The 17,625-nt window shown below is 41.8% G+C and overlaps 1 protein-coding gene across 1 annotated transcript in view; it reads left to right on the top strand.

Annotated features, from left to right (window-relative positions):
* Positions 1-17,625, top strand: part of LIMCH1 (LIM and calponin homology domains 1) — a 323,950-nt gene that overhangs the window by 284,060 nt on the left and 22,265 nt on the right. The window contains exons 42-47 of the mRNA XM_044276674.1: positions 2,421-2,578; positions 4,981-5,389; positions 6,560-6,781; positions 6,940-7,027; positions 7,915-8,063; positions 9,723-9,819. Of these exons, the coding sequence (XP_044132609.1) occupies positions 2,421-2,578; positions 4,981-5,389; positions 6,560-6,781; positions 6,940-7,027; positions 7,915-8,063; positions 9,723-9,819 (1,123 nt within the window). The remainder of the gene's footprint in view (positions 1-2,420; positions 2,579-4,980; positions 5,390-6,559; positions 6,782-6,939; positions 7,028-7,914; positions 8,064-9,722; positions 9,820-17,625) is intronic.

Raw genomic sequence — 17,625 nt, forward strand, 5'->3', positions numbered from 1 at the left:
TTGGATATTTTTGTATAAACTAACCCTAACTTGTACTTCTCAACAACATTGTCCCTTACTTGTTTGGAGAGTTCCTTGGTCTTCATGGTAGTGTTTAGTTAGGGATGCCTCTTGCTTAGGTGTTGCAGCCTTTGGGGCCTTTCAAAAAAGGTGTGTATATGTAATGACAGAATATGTTACACTTAGATTGCACACAGGTGGACATCATTTTACTAATCATGTGACTTCTGAAGGTAATTGGTTGCACCAGAGCTTTTTATGGGATTCCTAATAAAGGGGGTGAATACATACGCACATGACAATTTTCTGTTTTCTATTTCTAAACAATAGTTTTATTTATACAGTACAGACCAAAAGTTTGGACACACCTTCTCATTCAAAGACTTTTCTTTATTTTCATGACTATGAAAATTGTAGATTTACACTGAAGGCATCAAAACTATGAATTAACACATGTGGAATTAAATGCATAACAAAAAAATGTGAAACAACTGAAAATATGTCATATTCTAGGTTCTTCAAAGTAGCCACCTTTTGCTTTCATTACTGCTTTGCACACTCTTGGCATTCTCTTGATGAGCTTCAAGAAGTAGTCACCGGAAATGGTCTTTCAGCAGTCTTGAAGGAGTTCCCAGAGATGCTTAGCACTTGTTGGCCCTTTTGCCTTCACTCTGCCTGCGGTCCAGCTCACCCCAAACCATCTCGATTGGGTTCAGGTCCAGTGACTGTGGAGGCCAGGTCATCTGGTGCAGCACCCCATCACTCTCCTTCATGGTCAAATAGCCCTTACACAGCCTGGAGGTGTGTTTGGGGTCATTGTCCTGTTGAAAAATAAATGATGGTCCAACTAAATGCAAACCGGATGGAATAGCATGCCGCTGCAAACTGCTATGGTAGCCATCCTGGTTCAGTATGCCTTCAATTTTGACTAAATCCCCAACAGTGTCACCAGCAAAGCACCTCCACACCATCACACCTCCTCCTCCATGCTTCACGGTGCGAACCAGGCATGTAGAGTCCATCCGTTCACCTTTTCTGCGTCACACAAAGAAACGGTGGTTGGAAACAAAGATCTCAAATTTGGACTCATCAGACCAAAGCACAGATTTCCACTGGTCTAATGTCCATTCCTTGTGTTCTTTAGACCAAACAAGTCTCTTCTGCTTGTTGCTTGTCCTTAGCAGTGGTTTCCTAGCAGATATTCTACCATGAAGGCCTGATTCATACAGTCTCCTCTTAACAGTTGTTCTAGAGATGTGTCTGCTGCTAGAACTCTGTGTGGCATTGACCTGGTCTCTAATCTGAGCTGCTGTTAACCTGCGATTTCTGAGGCTGGTGACTCGGATGAACTTATCCTCCGCAGCAGAGGTGACTCTTGGTCTTCCTTTCCTGGGGCGGTCCGCATGTGAGACAGTTTCTTTGTAGCGCTTGATGGTTTTTGTGACTGACACTTTCAAAGTTTTCCCAATTTTTCGGACTGACCTTCATTTCTTAAAGTAATGATGGCCACTCGTTTTTCTTTACTTAGCTGTTTTTTCTTGCCATAATACAAATTCTAACAGTCTATTCAGTAGGACTATCAGCTGTGTATCCACCTGACTTCTCCACAACGCAACTGATGGTCCCAACCCCATTTATAAGGCAAGAAATCACACTTATTAAACCTGACAGGGCACACCTGTGAAGTCAAAACCATTTCAGGTGACTACCTCTTAAAGCTCATCAAGAGAATGCCAAGAGTGTGCAAAGCAGTAATCAAAGCAAAAGGTGGCTACTTTGAAGAACCTATAATATGACATATATTTTCAGTTGTTTCAGACTTTTTTGTTATGTATATAATTCCACATGTGTTAATTCATAGTTTTGATGCCTTCAGTGTGAATCTACAATTTTCATAGTCATGAAAAAAAGCAAACTCTCTGAATGAGAAGGTGTGTCCAAACGTTTGGTCTGTACTGTATATTTTTCTCATTTCACTTCACAAACTTAGAGTATTGTGTTCTGATCATCATATAAAATTCAGATTAACAAAACATTGAATTTAAGGCTGTAATGTAATAAAATCAGAAAAAAGTCAACGGGGGGGGGGGGGGAATACTTTTGCAAGGCCCTGTATATAGATGTTTGGCTTGGCCGAACGTGTATGTGTATTCTGTGGGGAGAGTGGAGAAAGCCGCTGCCAGACACTTATGGCGGTGGCTTATCTCCTGGCTGAAGAAAAGGATCAGGCGAAATATTATTTTACCCGATCCTTGGTTCCTCTGAAGTCATCTCTCTGGGTAGAGTCAGGAGCTTCCCATACACATTTGAGTGTCAGCCAGACTGGCCGTTCTTAGCAGATCCAGCTGCCAAAAGACGAATATGTATGGCAAGCTTTTTTTTTCTGTTTCTCTGTGACGCTAATCTTGACATTGTTGTAGGACCTTGCCCGATGGAAGACCCGCAGGAGGAGTGCATCACAGGACTTGATAAAGAAAGAGGAAGAAAGGAAAAAGATGGAGAAGATGCTTCGTGGAGAAGGTGACTTAACCGAAAGAAGAAAAAGCATAAAAACATATAAAGAAATAGTGGAGGAAAAGTAAGTTACTGCCATGGTAATTCTTTGTATATCTGGTAAATAAAAGGTTAATTCCCATCTGATAAAGTGATCTCTAGAATATGCCATTACTATATGGTTTATGGGGATCCAACCTCTGGGACCTGTACCAATCATGAGAGATGAATACAAAATATGACATAAAACAGTTCAAAATCAGTACAAAGCCAGAATACAAAAGTGTTTGCAAAGTGAATCAACTTTTGTAGATGGAAATTGGAATTAGGATTGAAATTATAAATAAAAAAAAAAAAATTTAACTTCCTTCAAAGAACAGGAAGTCTCGACATATTTGAGGCCTAGTGATCAGTGCAAAAAATGCCGGATTTTAGTATTAGTTTTTAAATATAGATGGTGACATGGAAAATTAAAACAAAATCATCAAACATTCAAAGGAAACGTTAAATATAAAAGCTTGAGTAAAACAATGTCATTTTCTGATGACACGTTCCCTTTAAAGAGGTTTCATGACTTCTAGACTCAGAGTGGCAAAGAAAAACAAAAGAAGTCAAACCCATCTCCATTGATCCCTGTCTGCCCCCATTCCTGCTCTACCCTGGCCCCCAAAGATAGTTGCTTCCAGGTCCCTCTTGACCCTCAGGAAATGCCCATTCAGCCAGTCACTGGTTGAGGTGAGTGATCGCTGAGGCCAGTGATTAGCTGAGCAAGTATTTCCTGTATGTTGAGATGGACCAGGGAGCAAAGACAAGCAGGGACTGGGAGCCGAATTAGCAACCATTATTTTTCTTTTGTTTGGACAACTTATCCCAAAATCACGGATGGCCTACATTTTATATGGACAAATAGGAAACGGGAACAGGAAAAAAGTAGCCTATTTTAACAGACTGTCTGTAAATTTCTGGGTTAGCAACTCTGCCCGGGAGAGGCATGGTGTCACGATACTGGTGCAACAGAACTGGAATCCGATGGCCAGGACTTGGGAGCAGAGTATATATAACACGGATGTAGCAGAACCCACGTTGTTGTGCTCCGCACAGGTGAGACAGAGTCCGTAGACGAGAACCGAGGTCAGGATAGCAGAAGTCAGGGCAGGCGGCAAGCTGGCAGGAAGGTAGACGAGCAAAAGGTCAGGGCAGGCAGCAAGCAGGTACGAAGGTCCAAGAACAGTCCGGGTCAGCAACAGGAGGTAGCAGGGAGAACCGCTAGGGCACAGAACACACGGAGGAGTGAGTTCCAGCAAGAGGATTGCAGACTAAAAGCCAAACACAATACTCCAGCAAAGACAGGAAGGTCTGGCCAGTTTAAAAAGGAACAGGAACAGGAAGTGAGATGGCAACCAGGAAACACATAATCCACCATCTTGACTGAGGGCAAACTTGAGGGCAAAGTAAACTATATCAGGATGGTTTCTGACACATGGGATTGTTGGAGGTAAATCTGATTTCTGTTTCTTTGCCATTGTGAGTCTTAAAAAAACCATTGGCTGGACAACACACCTTTAATATTTGAATTTATCTCTGTTCCTGCACTGCTGGCCCCTGCTGCCTAAGGATAAAACATTATGGCCTATTTTGACAACGATATATGTACAAATGGACTTCCAGGATAGCGTGTGCAGCGCCATTATCTGTTTAGGATCACACTGAATACTATTTCAGGAACATTCCCTGTGACTTGATTGCCGAATTCTGATGACTATGTGAGCAAGGCTCAAGAGAGCCGAAGTGGTCACAGAGATCACCTTTCGAACCATCAACCTGATTTTGCTTAATACGTTTCTCGATATTGATCCTATGAATCCTAAATAAAATGAAAAGATTTAAAGCAACCCTCTGGCATTAACTAGAAAACGAACAGAACAGTTTCCTGGAGACCTCCTTTTCATCATTTGAACTGCCAATTCCCAGGTTCCTCTTCTGCCTGATGCACACTGTGGATTTGGTAGTCCAAGACTCTTCCTGCTGCCCTCAGATTGGCCAGCACATATCACTTGACCAGTGCTGGCCAATTCGAGCGACCAACAGAAAGTGTCTTGGACTACCAAGTATACAGTATGCATCAAGTAGTCTCAGAAGCAGTGCAGCCATTCTGGATGACAGAAGAGGAGCCTGGGGTTTGGAGAAGGATCTGCAGCTGAAATGATGAAAAGGGGGGCACCATGTAAGTGTTTTCTGCTCCTCAGTTAATGTGAATTTTTTTTCTTTAATGCGTTAACCTTCTTGCACTATTTTGTATTGTACAGTCATTGAATATTTACTATGTTGACGAGATGTGGCTGGGGGACAGTTATATATATGTATGTTAGCATGTATTTGTAAGGACAGGAAACACTTTTATCCATTCATTTATACTTTGTTTGTACATTGCTAAATGTCCTGTCAGTCATTACCGTACTTCTGAATTCCTTGTGTTTGTCCTAACAGAGAGCGCAGAGAAAGGGAATTACATGAAGCCTACAAAAACGCTAAGACAAAAGAGGAAGCAGACAAGATTTTACAGAAATACATTGAAAGGTTTACAATAAGTGAAGCAGTCCTCGAACGTTTAGTGATGCCAAAAATTCTTGAGAGAAGCCACTCAGTGGAGCCAGGCCTACTCTCCTCTACAGAGGACCCTAACCCTCTAAAGTATCTGAGGCAGCAGTCTTTACCGTCTCCTAAATTCACATCTACCGTGGAGGCGACCATATCTCCTACTAGTGAATCAGACTTTAAAGCACCAGCAGGTCGGACTTCGCCAACAAAAAGTGTGGTCTCCAAGGCAGTGCCTATGCTGATGCCCAAGCCTTACTCCCAGCCAAGAAGTACACAGCAGGTCCTAAAGACATTTAAGGTAAAATTTGTGTTTGGATTGACATGAGCAAAACAGAATATTAGGAAGTAGTATGTCAGCAGATAAAAAGGCGATCTTACAGAAGACTGAAGGAGGCATTCTGGTTTACTGAGTGTGTGGAAAGCAAATTTAATAAGCCGATTGCAATGTATCCCCATGGGGTGACCCACAGCGATCAGATTTCATTTGTGGGGAGACCTATCCGTAAGTCTACAATTTTGCTGCAGAGTTCCATAATGGAAACTAAGCATTACATAGTGCTTATTTATGTGAATGGGTTCTCTGTGTAATGCAGGACAGGACAGGTCTTCCAGATTGAGACACTGGCCAAGAGATGAGGGTCCCAAACATAGAATTTACTAAGAGGGTATATGAAAATTTCTAAGGTTTTCTAAGGTAGACATTTAACAGAAGTTGGTAAAACTGTAATCAGTGGCCTAAAAAGAATTGACTGGGCCCCACAGCAGATTTTGAACAAACCCTCCCCCCATCTCCCTCGGTACCCTTAGCTCAGACCGACCAAAAAAAGAAAATACTCTTCTTTCTTCTCCTACTCCTGTGGGTTCCTCGGTTATTTGCGTAGCTCTGTCTCTCGGCACTCACTACACTGTGACCTGATGTTGCACAGCATCAGGTCATAGTGCACTCCTGAGCACATTACGTCCCGTCCTGAAGCTGGGCGATGCCAGAACTTAGTGCAGCACAGGTGCCCGGAAAAGAAGACCAGGGAGCAGCAAGTAATACCAGTGCTAGGATTAGGATCACCATACTCACCGCTCCCTGTACCCTAAATCAGTTTGTCCCTTCCTGAGTTTGGGCCCTGTAGCAGCTACTTCCCCTGCTTCCATGGTAGCTACTCCCCTGATTGTAATTATCAAGGTGTTGTATTAGGGTAATAGTTATACTATGTGACAGTGTGTGTAGTGCTTCTGGTGTAATATAATAAAAAATTTTATAATATTGGTTCTCCTTGTGTAGATTCGGCTGGCGTAGGAAGTCTTCCAGGCAGTGCTTTAGCTAGCCTTCTTCCAGAAGGGAGAAACTGTCTCTCCAGTATTAGTTTTCTACCTTCTGGAAGAGAGCTAATTTGTCATAACCCTACATGCCTACATGAACTTGCCTAACCCTACATGCCTTGACCCTAAGTATACATTTTCTTGATCTATTTAGGTAGATGGAAAGATTAATGTCAATGGAGAAGCAGTTAATGGCACAGAGGAACAGAAGGAACAAGGATCCATTGTTAGCCCAACCTTTGCTTCCTTGCTGACCAGATCACAGAGGTTTGAAGGTGTCGCCAGAGTGGACCTACCAGCAACTGAATTGAAGACAGATATTTCTTCTATTGAACTCAACTTGACCAGAACGAATGTGCATAGTCCTGATCCAAAAGTAAGGACAGCCTTTGATCTTGTTCTGAGGCACACATGTCCTTGACATTCTCAGGTGCTCAATAAAGGGCAGAAAATTTGTCTTCATTAAATGAATAGGTTTTGCAATAATTTAGTTTTTAATATACATACTGTAATTCATTCCTATGTTTTCTCCAGGTTTTCTGTGAAGGGATAAATCACACAAACCAAGTGGATGAAATGAATTCGTCTTTGACTGACAATGTCCACACAGAACAGATTAAAGGTTTGCATGTTTGCTCTAACGTTCTCTAAATGTATTGGACAGCACAATTAAAAACTCATATTATGTAGTGTATAGTGTAGACATAGTAAGCAAAGATCTCAACATACTGTTCCTTTTGTTCACGGGAGATAAGCCTCTGCCTTCTCCCAATTCAGCACACATGCACAACAACTTGCATGTGTATTGTGTGTGTGTGTGTGGGGGGTCACTAATTTAACCAACAGTTATATAAAATGTATGGCCAGCTTTACTAAACATAGTTTACCACTATTATGACGGTTAAAGGGTTTGTCTAGTGGGGAAAAAAGTTTTGCAAAAAGCTCAGAAAAGCTAAGAAAGAAGTGATTCTCACCTCAGGTTTCTACTTCCTGGTCCTGATCTCGATGCATAAAAAAATTACAGTAGATATCCACTTAACTAATGGCTGGCCCCAGTGGTAAGCTGCCTTATACAGAGTTTGGCTGAGCAGGCATTTCCTGTGTTTTGAGCCAGGACCAGGAAGTAGGCACCAGTCTGGACCCAGGAAGCTTCAGAATGGGATGGCGGATAGGTGAGTTGATTATTGCTTCTTATTTTTTGTTTAACTCCGTAAGCCCTTTGTCAGAATGATTTTACCTCTGGACTACCCCTTTAAAGGGGTTGACCTCTCTTTTACAAGTAATGACCTATCTGATCTGAGGATAGGCCATCACTTCTAAAAGATTGGACAAGACCTTTAAGACAAGTCCTTGTCTAAGTAACCGTGTTAACTAGAAGTATTTTTTTTCCAAAATTGTCTTGGTGCCTTCTGATTAGCTCCCACATACTACAATATTAGGGTGTTTCTATAACACTCATATGTACAAAATATTTGTTAATTCTGTGCTGTATTTTTTATTTTATCTTAGATTGCACAAAACCTCCTATCCTTAGCAGTGAAGAACCCGCTGTGACCAACTTAGTGTCACTGTCCGTCATGACAACTGAACCTACTGTAAATGGAAATGATCTGGAAGAAGAGCAAAAAGATGTCTCCAAATCAAAGGTTATGCATTGGGTAATTGTTCTGTTTTCACTGTTTTGAAGGGTGTTTGCTTTGGACAGTGACATGTTTCTATAAGAGTCCCCCAAAAATAAACAAAGGACCCTGTCCATGAGTACTCATGTGTCTCCTGCAACACCATCACAGGGGAATTAACGCATTACATAGTTAAGTGAAATGTGTGGATTGTCCATACTACACATGGACGTGCTGCATTTTTTAGAGAGACGCTCTTTGACGCTGCTCTGGGTTATGCTGTATGCACAAAAAAGTATCTCCTGGTCCACAAAGGTGGATCTTTCCTTCTCACAAAGGCAAGAAATAATGATGGTCGCCATGCTACCAAATTTTATTTCTGACAGCAGATTTTTGGGGGCAATAGCTACACAGTGCATCGATCGTTGTTTTGGGGAGAGCAGGACAAACTTACCTTTCAAAGGAGCTTTTATTATCCATAGTGTGAATATAAAGTTTTATTCTGCCAGGCTCTGCTCCTGCAAGTGCTTAGCAGGCAGGTCCTCACACTGAACTGCTTCCTGCTCTTGCCATTTAGCTTTTTGTGCTCTGAGTGACAGATGTACTGGTCTCCTGTTTGGATGCTGCAGCTGTCACTAAGAGCAGATAGGAGGGGCCTGTTCAGTGTGAAGCTCCGCCTTATGGGCACTTGCAGGATCAAAACCTGCCAGAATAAAAGTTCACATTCACAATACTTCTGGGGGGAAAACAGCTCCACAAAAGGTGGAGCTTCCTGGCCCCTACCAAGCACTGTGAGTAGTTTTGCAGACTCCTTTTGACAGTGTGTTTTTCCTTTTCATAATGATAATGCCATCACTTTCTGATTGGGGGGGGAAGGGGGGGTAAACTGCTAGGACCTCCACGGTCCTGAGAATGTAATGAGCATTCTGCTGTTCCCTACACAGCCAGTGGTGCCTCAGTACAGGGCATAGCATTAAGGGGTACACAGCACTAAACTAACTCCTTTATAGACCGTATCTTAGCAGTGTGCCATCATTTTATGAGATAGTAAACCCTTTAAATTACATACATGCCGCATGTATTTTATGGCTGACTTTGTGCATGAGATACATCTGTAGCTTTCCATAGCTATGTAAAGTCACATACATTATTCTGTATAGCCCAGTAATAAGGACACGCAGCAGGTACATAATTCCCAGCAGATACAGACACACGATCACTTCTTGTATATTATTAAGGGAGACTATTGTTTGAGTCCTGTATGTATGAAGTCATAGGATGGGTTTATACAGTGATCCCTCAAGATACAATGGCCTCAGGATACAATATTTTCAACATACAATGGTCTTTTCTGACCCATCGTAAGTTGAGACTCCACATACAATGCCTCAGACTCAGATCCAACCAATCAAGGCTACTTCTCTGATAAAATACCTCTATTAGTTGCTAGTTAGCAGCTATTCCTGACTGTTATATGTAAGGACTTGTTTTATCTGCCTTGGTTATCTGCTTATTTTTCTTAAATCTTCATTTTCTCTTATCTTGGATGAAATGTTGGGCCTTTGGAACCAATTACTCAACTTACAATGGTGTCAACATACAATGGTCCTCCTGGAACCAATTAAAATTGTAACTTGAGGGACCACTGTATATGGATCTACTTCTGGGTTTAATTGTAATTACTTTTGCGTTTTTCAGTCTTTGGATTCCTCTAAGGAACAGAATGATACTGCCCTGTGTAAGGACAAGAGAAAGCCTGAAGATGACAAAGATGCACTACAGAAAGAGAAGCATGGTGCGTACATATAGCGCCTGTCCCTGATGGCATGACACACCATTTACCCACATGGACTGGAATAGGATCGAGGTTGCAGTTTTATAGCAGACATTGTCTGTCAGTGTTTTAAGCCATTTCTTATACTTTTTGTACATAAATGAATTTGCCAACTATGGAATGTAGTATTGTTTATTCCACTAAATAAAACCACATTTACAATGATCCCCAGTGTGAATCTCCGGTATGACTCCTGAAGATACTCCAGCAATATGACCAATATCCACAACTATTATAGGTGGTGAGAGACCTCCTCTTGTAGACATCTAGATACCTCTAGCTGCTGTGGTTGAGAAGTTGCAAAGGTGTCAAACATGTAGACATCTGAATATCTGATATTAGATTTCAGAACTAGAGAAAACCTTGACTGAGATAGAATAAGATTTTTTATATTGAATGGAGCTATGTTACCATCTTCCTTACAGTAGTAGACTGTATTACATAGCCAACTCATGTTGTTTCCATCTTTTTGTGATTTGTGTGGAGAGCACTGTATACCTGTGAAGAGCTGCTCGTGTGTTGGTACAAAGGAGCATTGCGTCTCTTTTCATGCATAAATTAAAGTTTCTAGGACTTTGGTGTTGATGGATAATCCTTAAAATATGCCATCAATACTACATCTGTGGGGGGCCGACTCCTACTGCCCTGACCAATCAGCTTATTGAACATTGCTAGCGGCATATGGCCGCACTAGTGGTAGACATGCCGCCAGCATGATAATCATGGCGTGCGCGGTTAATGCCCTACTAAACCACATGTAAATCTTAGCTAGATCTATCTATAAAGGCTCCTGATGAATATGCTCTAAACGCGTAGATCCTTAGCATAGGATGCGGATGACTAGCAGTGGTAGTAGTAAAATTTTGCAGCCTTACTTCGAGCAGCTGCAGGGGGGAGGTTGACAATTTATAGGGACAACTGGCGTTCTAGTCCTCAGCTATATAACAGAAGCAAGTATGGGGAGATTGAACCTGTATCACAACACTGTGGCTAACTAATAGTCACAATGTTTTTAGTTGTCTTCCCCTGCATTTAGCTGCTATTGTCAATCAGAAGGACGCTGAAGCCTATAAAGAGAGGCATATGGGCTGAGTTGCTTCTGAGTTGAAACAGGACTGAACTACATTACGCAGGACAGTGTTAGGATAGATGTTCCTGACTCTCCCAACTTATGTTATTTGGTGGAGGTGCCACAGAGCATATCACTGTGGATGAGGTTCACATTAGCCCCGAAGCTATATTGTGTTTGGGAGTGGGCTCCCTTGTTTTAGCCCATTTTTAAATTTACATGTTGAGAATAAATAAATAATTTTTGTTTTATCTTTGAGCATCCTATATGATCCACTATAAATTTGTATCAGGCACAGGCACTACAAAATGTACAGCGCTGGGCCAGATAAACAATGAAGGAGTGGCTATGCCAGAATTCAAATCCCGACCTATTCCAATTCCCAGAATATCCCTTTAAATTCTCAAAAAAACAGTGGATATTTACTTCACTAAAGATGTTTTCTGTATACTGAGTTATTTGACTCTATACTCTCTGACTCCTATGATCGACTGTATATAGGAGCAATATACACTACTCACAAAAAGTTGTATATATTTGGCTTGTGAGTGAAATTTCAGGATGAACTTAAAATGCACTCTAACCTTTACAGGTGAACTTAAAGGGAACCTGTCACCGGGATTTTGGGTATAGACCTGAGGACATGATTTGCTAGATGGCCGCTAGCACGTCCGCAATACCCAGTCCCCATAGCTTTGTGTGCTTTTATTGTGTCAAAAAAACAATTTGATACATATGCAAATTACCTGAGATGAGTCCTGTCCCTGACTCATCTCAAGGACAGGACTCATCCCAGGTTAATTTGCATATGTATCAAATCGCCTTTTTTACACAATAAAAGCACACAGAGCTATGGGGACTGGGTTTTGCGGATGTGCTAGCGGCCATCTAGCAACCCATGTCCTCAGGTCTATACCCAAAATCCCGGTGACAGGTTCCCTTTAATTTCACCTTCTCTAAACTTTTGAATGCACATGTACAACTGTTCAAAGGAACTTAACGACAACATTCTAAATAGGTGTTTGATCCATGAATCACCCAATACATTTCCTGGCTCAATTAGAATGGGTATTCAAACAGTCCTCCTCATCATGCTGTTGACATTTTGACATCATGAGACCAAGACAACACCTAACAACTGATCTACAGTACCTCACCACTGCGAGGCTTTAAGCAGGATGTTCTCAGATGGAAGTGACCACTGAGTTTAGAGTGTCATCAGCAGCAGGTCATAGAAAGGCATAGAAGTGAATGATGTCCTTTGGCCACATCCCGCTGATGACCGCATCATTGTGAACAATGCCCTTCGGAACCTGATGATGAATGCCACACAACTCCAGGCACATTTAAGGGAGGTGAGAGGCACCCAAGTGTCACGTCAGACCATTCGAAACTGTTTACATCAGCATGGTCTGCGTGCTAAATGACCTACATAAGTACCTGACCACACCACCAGGCACAGGCGTCGTCATCTTGCATGAGCCAGGGAGCATCTACGCTGGTCGAGGGACCAGTAGGCCTCAGTGCTGTTCACTGATAAAAGTTGATTCTCACTTAGCAGAAATGATGGCCACCAACGATGTCTGAGACATCAAGGAGAATGCTATGCATCAGCTACAGACGAACCTTTGGTGGTGGTGGTGTTACAGTGTGGGCGGGTGTGTCTAGTCAATACAGAACTGCTCTACACTTTGTGAATGGTCCAGTGACAAGCCCATACTACTTGAATAACATCATTAATCCAGTCATTGTGCCTCTGCATGAACAACACAAGCTTAATTTCATCTTCATGGACGACAATGTGAATGCTCGTCGAGGTCGCATCATTAGGGAATGGCTGCTGGAGACTGGGGTACCTCAAATGGAGTGGCCTGCACTTTCTCCAGACCTGAATCCCATTGAAAACCTATGTGATCAGCTGAGTCGCCGTGTAGAGGCTTGTAACTCTGTACCCCAGAATCTGAATAACCTGAGGGACGCCCTTCAAGAAGAATGGGATGTCATGCCTCAGCAGATAATAACTCGACTTGTGAACAGCATGATACGTCGTTGTCAAGTGTAATTGATGCTCAAGGCCACATGCTGTTATTAAGACATTGACATTTTTTGTAGGGGTATACCCACCTCTGGTGTTGGCTTCAATAAATTGTTTGAGATGAGGAAATCACCATTGCATGCTTCAACTTAAATGCCCTACTTTCATGATATAATATCACTGTAGCATGAACTTTATACGTTTTCCATAAATTTCACCCGAAAGCCAAATATCCCTAACTTTTTGTTAGTATTTGAGATTTTAGTATGCAATGGATTGCACCATACTAAGGAAATAATTGCAGAAATTGTCATGTTCCTCACTAAGGCTTGATTGTGGATCCTGATCCCTGATATGCTGACTTTCTTCACACAAGTATGCCCACTGGCTCCATTAAAGGGATTTCAAAAATTTAAAAGTACTTCAGCTCAGCCCTATTCACTTCGATAGCGCGAAGCTGCAATACCAGACACAGCCAATGGACAGGTTTGGTTCAGTTTTTTGGAAGAAAACAGCAATTTTTTTCTAATCCTGGGCATCCCCTTTAAGTAGAATCTGTTAATGTTTAGGAATTGGTACTAGAAGAGACTATTGAGAGATTTTTAAAATGCAGCTTTCACTCATTGTAAATTGTAGATGGGGAAGTAGTCAGTAATGTCAGGATGACAGATATCATGGAACATACTGACATTAGTGACTGTTAGTGGCTAGCAGAATTAATATTCAGAAGATAAATGGCTGTATCAAATCTTTTCTCTAAATCTTTTTGAACATTGGAAATTATTATCTCCAGAAATAATATTTTAGTGGTAAGTGAATAGTAGATCAAACTTGAGGCTATAAGGATATTTCATAATGTTCACAAAAGTCTATTGTATGATCTTAATATTTCATGTTTTCTGGTATACCTGATATGATATATGTACATTATGTGATCCTGCCTGCTCCAAAATTGTGTATGCAGCATACCTTCAGGTTGTTTATGTAGAATGTCTACCTTGAGAGTTGACCATTTCAGTTCTGTATGTTAGGTTAGTTTCATTTTCACAGCATCATTCCGGGTGGCCCACTATTGACTATAATGAGGTCCAAATCTGGGCACCCCTGCCGATGAGCTGTTTGAAGAAACAGTGATGCTCATGCAAGCAGAGTGTCCTCTTCAATTTTTACCTGCTCTCCATTGACACTAGCGGAGGAGTAGTGTAATTACAGCTGATCCACTGCTGCAATGTCAACGGCTCACATGAGGGTGCTGGGAGTCAGAACCCCTGCTGATCTGATATTGATGACTGTTTTTTGTACAGCTGGATCCCAGCCTATTTGCTAGGTCACGGCCGTATCTCCGCTGGACCCAATTTTAGTCAATGGGGCTGGCTGGCTTTGCGGTAACCCCCAGAACCCGAGATCTCCAGTAGGTTGTTCCCTGCCTGAACTATACTGCAAGCCTGAAAGAAGCCTCAAAGAGGACCAGTCACCTCTCCAGGCCTTTCTGTTGTAGTAACTACTTGTATCCCCCATGTAATAACTATTCTGGGGCATCTATTATTATGCCTCTAGGTTGTACCATTTCCTCGGTTATTTCTACAGACTCACCTGCTGCTGGTAACACCCAGCAGTACCTTTACTGCAGACTGCTGGCAATTTATTTGTAAACTTCTAGCAGGAATAATAAAGGAATAGCACAACATAGAGCCATAAGAATAGATGATCCAGAATTGTTATTACATGGGGAATGCAATCAATTGCTAAAACAGACAGGAGAGGTGTCAGGAGGGGTGACAGGTCCTCTTTAATGAAAAATGTGTTATATTTTTGTTGTAACTTTGCCTTTCTGTAAGCACCTTGCCTTCTCGTATTTTGTAGTTACTATTTCATGCAATTATTTTTATAAATTTTTCCAATCATTGCACCTCAGAATCTCCCTAAAGTATCTGCCTAAATATTAAGATCTAGAATGTTTGGCGACGTTCCCAGTTTTTTTGTTGGTCAGGCAACTGGAGTAAATTTGAAGAATTCAAGGTGTCCCCCACATTGTCTTTCACTTTTGTGGTGCTTTGCTGGGTTGTGTCTGTGGAGGTGACACTTTGATAAATCATGTGTAGAATGGCACAAAAAGAGGGGCATGTGGTGCGTTTTCACGTTCATCTTGATTACCAATTGATTGTATTGATTTGCCAAGAATGTGCTTATAATCTGGCATAATTGATCCATATGTGTTTCTTGACTTGATATACGATTTTATTTAAATTTTTCCATTTTTTTTCTATCCACTATGACTAGAAGGTATGTATAGTAACTTTAGAACAACCAATCCATCACACATAGACATGTCACATGTCATGTTTCTGGTTATTCCCCTCAACAATTTAGAGTCTACAGGGGCTTGGAAAAAATGGTTCAGATAGGTTTATGTTTTTGGGTTAAATATAATTTTTTTCCAGCCATCAGAAGAGCTTTCTGATAACCTCTAACCAATACAATTTTAATGTCATGATAATTGTTGGTCTAAAGCTCTTTTGGCTGAAAATTATTAATGGTTAGAACCAACTTTAGACCTTCTAGAAAAGAAACCTAAAATAGCTTTGGTTTTGTTTTCTAGAGAACCCTCTTGTGTCTTAATACCTAACCCAGTCTAACAAGTGGTGGTCTAAAAAAATGGCCATAGTATTGAATATTACATTCATCCTGTGCCAAGATAAGAGATCGAAGTACACAGACCTATATAGCTAGGTTAGCCTGCCACATTTGCAGTTTGTGCTGCTAGGGCTTAATTCAAACTTCAAGGATTTACCTAGGGCAAACCAATGTGTATTTTACTAGAGGATCCACAGCAAAAATCCAGGATTAGCCACATTGAACTTCAGTAATCCACGTCTTTTCGGTGAGGAATGTGTACACACTCATTATTCTTGTGGATGGTGGCAAGGCCAAAAATGTGCCATTCACTTCCATGGGAGAAGTGCAGTTTTGATGTGTATTTTGGCAAACAAATCTATGTGAAAACCTTGACATGTGAACTATGCCTTTTATTTGTTTCTGCCTAGATATTGGCAGAACACTGTATATACACATGAGAAAACACAAATCGCAAATAAGAATATGTAACCATGCCAACCACTGTAGGTTAAACGGAAGCACTTACCTCTAAACCCGCTTCCCCCACCTGCACCACTCTTTCCTATTCAAGCAGGAATTTCGATCATCCAGTCATCAGCTGCTTTTTGTCAGACAGCAGAGAGATGTGTTCCTCCCTGCTCCTTCTTTGCTGTGGTCTAGGAAAGGGAGAACAGGGCAGTTGTCAGATAAAAGTGCATATGATCAGGTACATCACTCATTGTACAGGAGTGCCCTGGACTAAAAGGCACTGTACACTCTTCATCTATTTCCTGCTTGATCCTAGATCACCATTTCAATGGTTTTAGTGGTCTAACCGATGGCTCGACCACAGGTGCCTCTCCTTGCCTGATAATCTCTATATAGTTTTACTAGTAGGGTGGAAAAACTATATAGGCTTTTAGTCTGCATCACAACTTGTCCTGAAATTTTAGGTACATGGACACAGACCTCAAGTCAATGGATTGGAATTTGGGAGCAAGAGATGAACTGGTCTTGTATTGACTGGTTGTAGTTGGGAGAACCTGGTGTAAATACACATAAGGCTACTTTCACACTAGCGTTCGGGCGGATCCGTTCTGAACGGATCCGCCCATAATAATGCAGACGGAGGCTCCGTTCAGAACGGATCCGTCTGCATTATATTAGCTAAAAAAAGCTAAGTGTGAAAATAGCCTGGGACGGATCCGTCCAGACTTTCAATGTAAAGTCAATGGGGGACGGATCCGCTTGAAGATTGAGCCACATTGTGGCATCTTCAAACGGATCCGTCCCCTTTGACTTACATTGTAAGTCTGGACGGATCCGCACGCCTCCGCACGGCCAGGCGGACACCCGAACGCTGCAAGCAGCGTTCAGCTGTCCGCCTGTCCGTGCGGAGGCGAGCGGAGCGGAGGCTGAACGCCGCCAGACTGATGCAGTCTGAGCGGATCCGCCTCCATTCAGACTGCATCAGGGCTGGACGGCTGCGTTCGGGTCCGCTCGTGAGCTCCTTCAAACGGAGCTCACGAACGGAAACCCGAACGCTAGTGTGAAAGCAGCCTAAGGGTCATATCCTAAAACCTACTGTAATGCTTATGGCTTTGGCTCTTCAGGTAGTTCTTCATGAAGGATTATGGTGGATAGCAATGCGCCACACTTCAAAATGTACATGTAGACATTGTTCAGATTTCCTTTACTTTTTCATAGTGGTGTGGTCATGACTCTTGCCTTTATTAGTCTATTCTTGATTAGTGTTGAGTGTACTTGTGATTTCAAGTTCGGCATACAAGGTTCGGGTTATCTAAGAATTACGTTATGGATTCCGCTACCACGGACCATAACGTATGGTCCGTGGTAGCGGAATCCATAATGTAATTCTTAGATAACCTGAACCTTGTATGCCGAACTTGAAAACACAAGTACACTCAACACTATTCTTAAGTCGTTGGCTCTTTTTAGTAAATTGAGATGACCTGGAAGATGGGCTGATGGTTTAGATAGTCTGCAGTCAGGATCCGACTACTTTCCATGTGCCTTGACCCCATCTATATGGTTAGATTTCCAATCT

This window comes from Bufo gargarizans, chromosome 1, assembly GCF_014858855.1.
Source record: "Bufo gargarizans isolate SCDJY-AF-19 chromosome 1, ASM1485885v1, whole genome shotgun sequence".
NCBI lineage: Eukaryota > Metazoa > Chordata > Amphibia > Anura > Bufonidae > Bufo > Bufo gargarizans.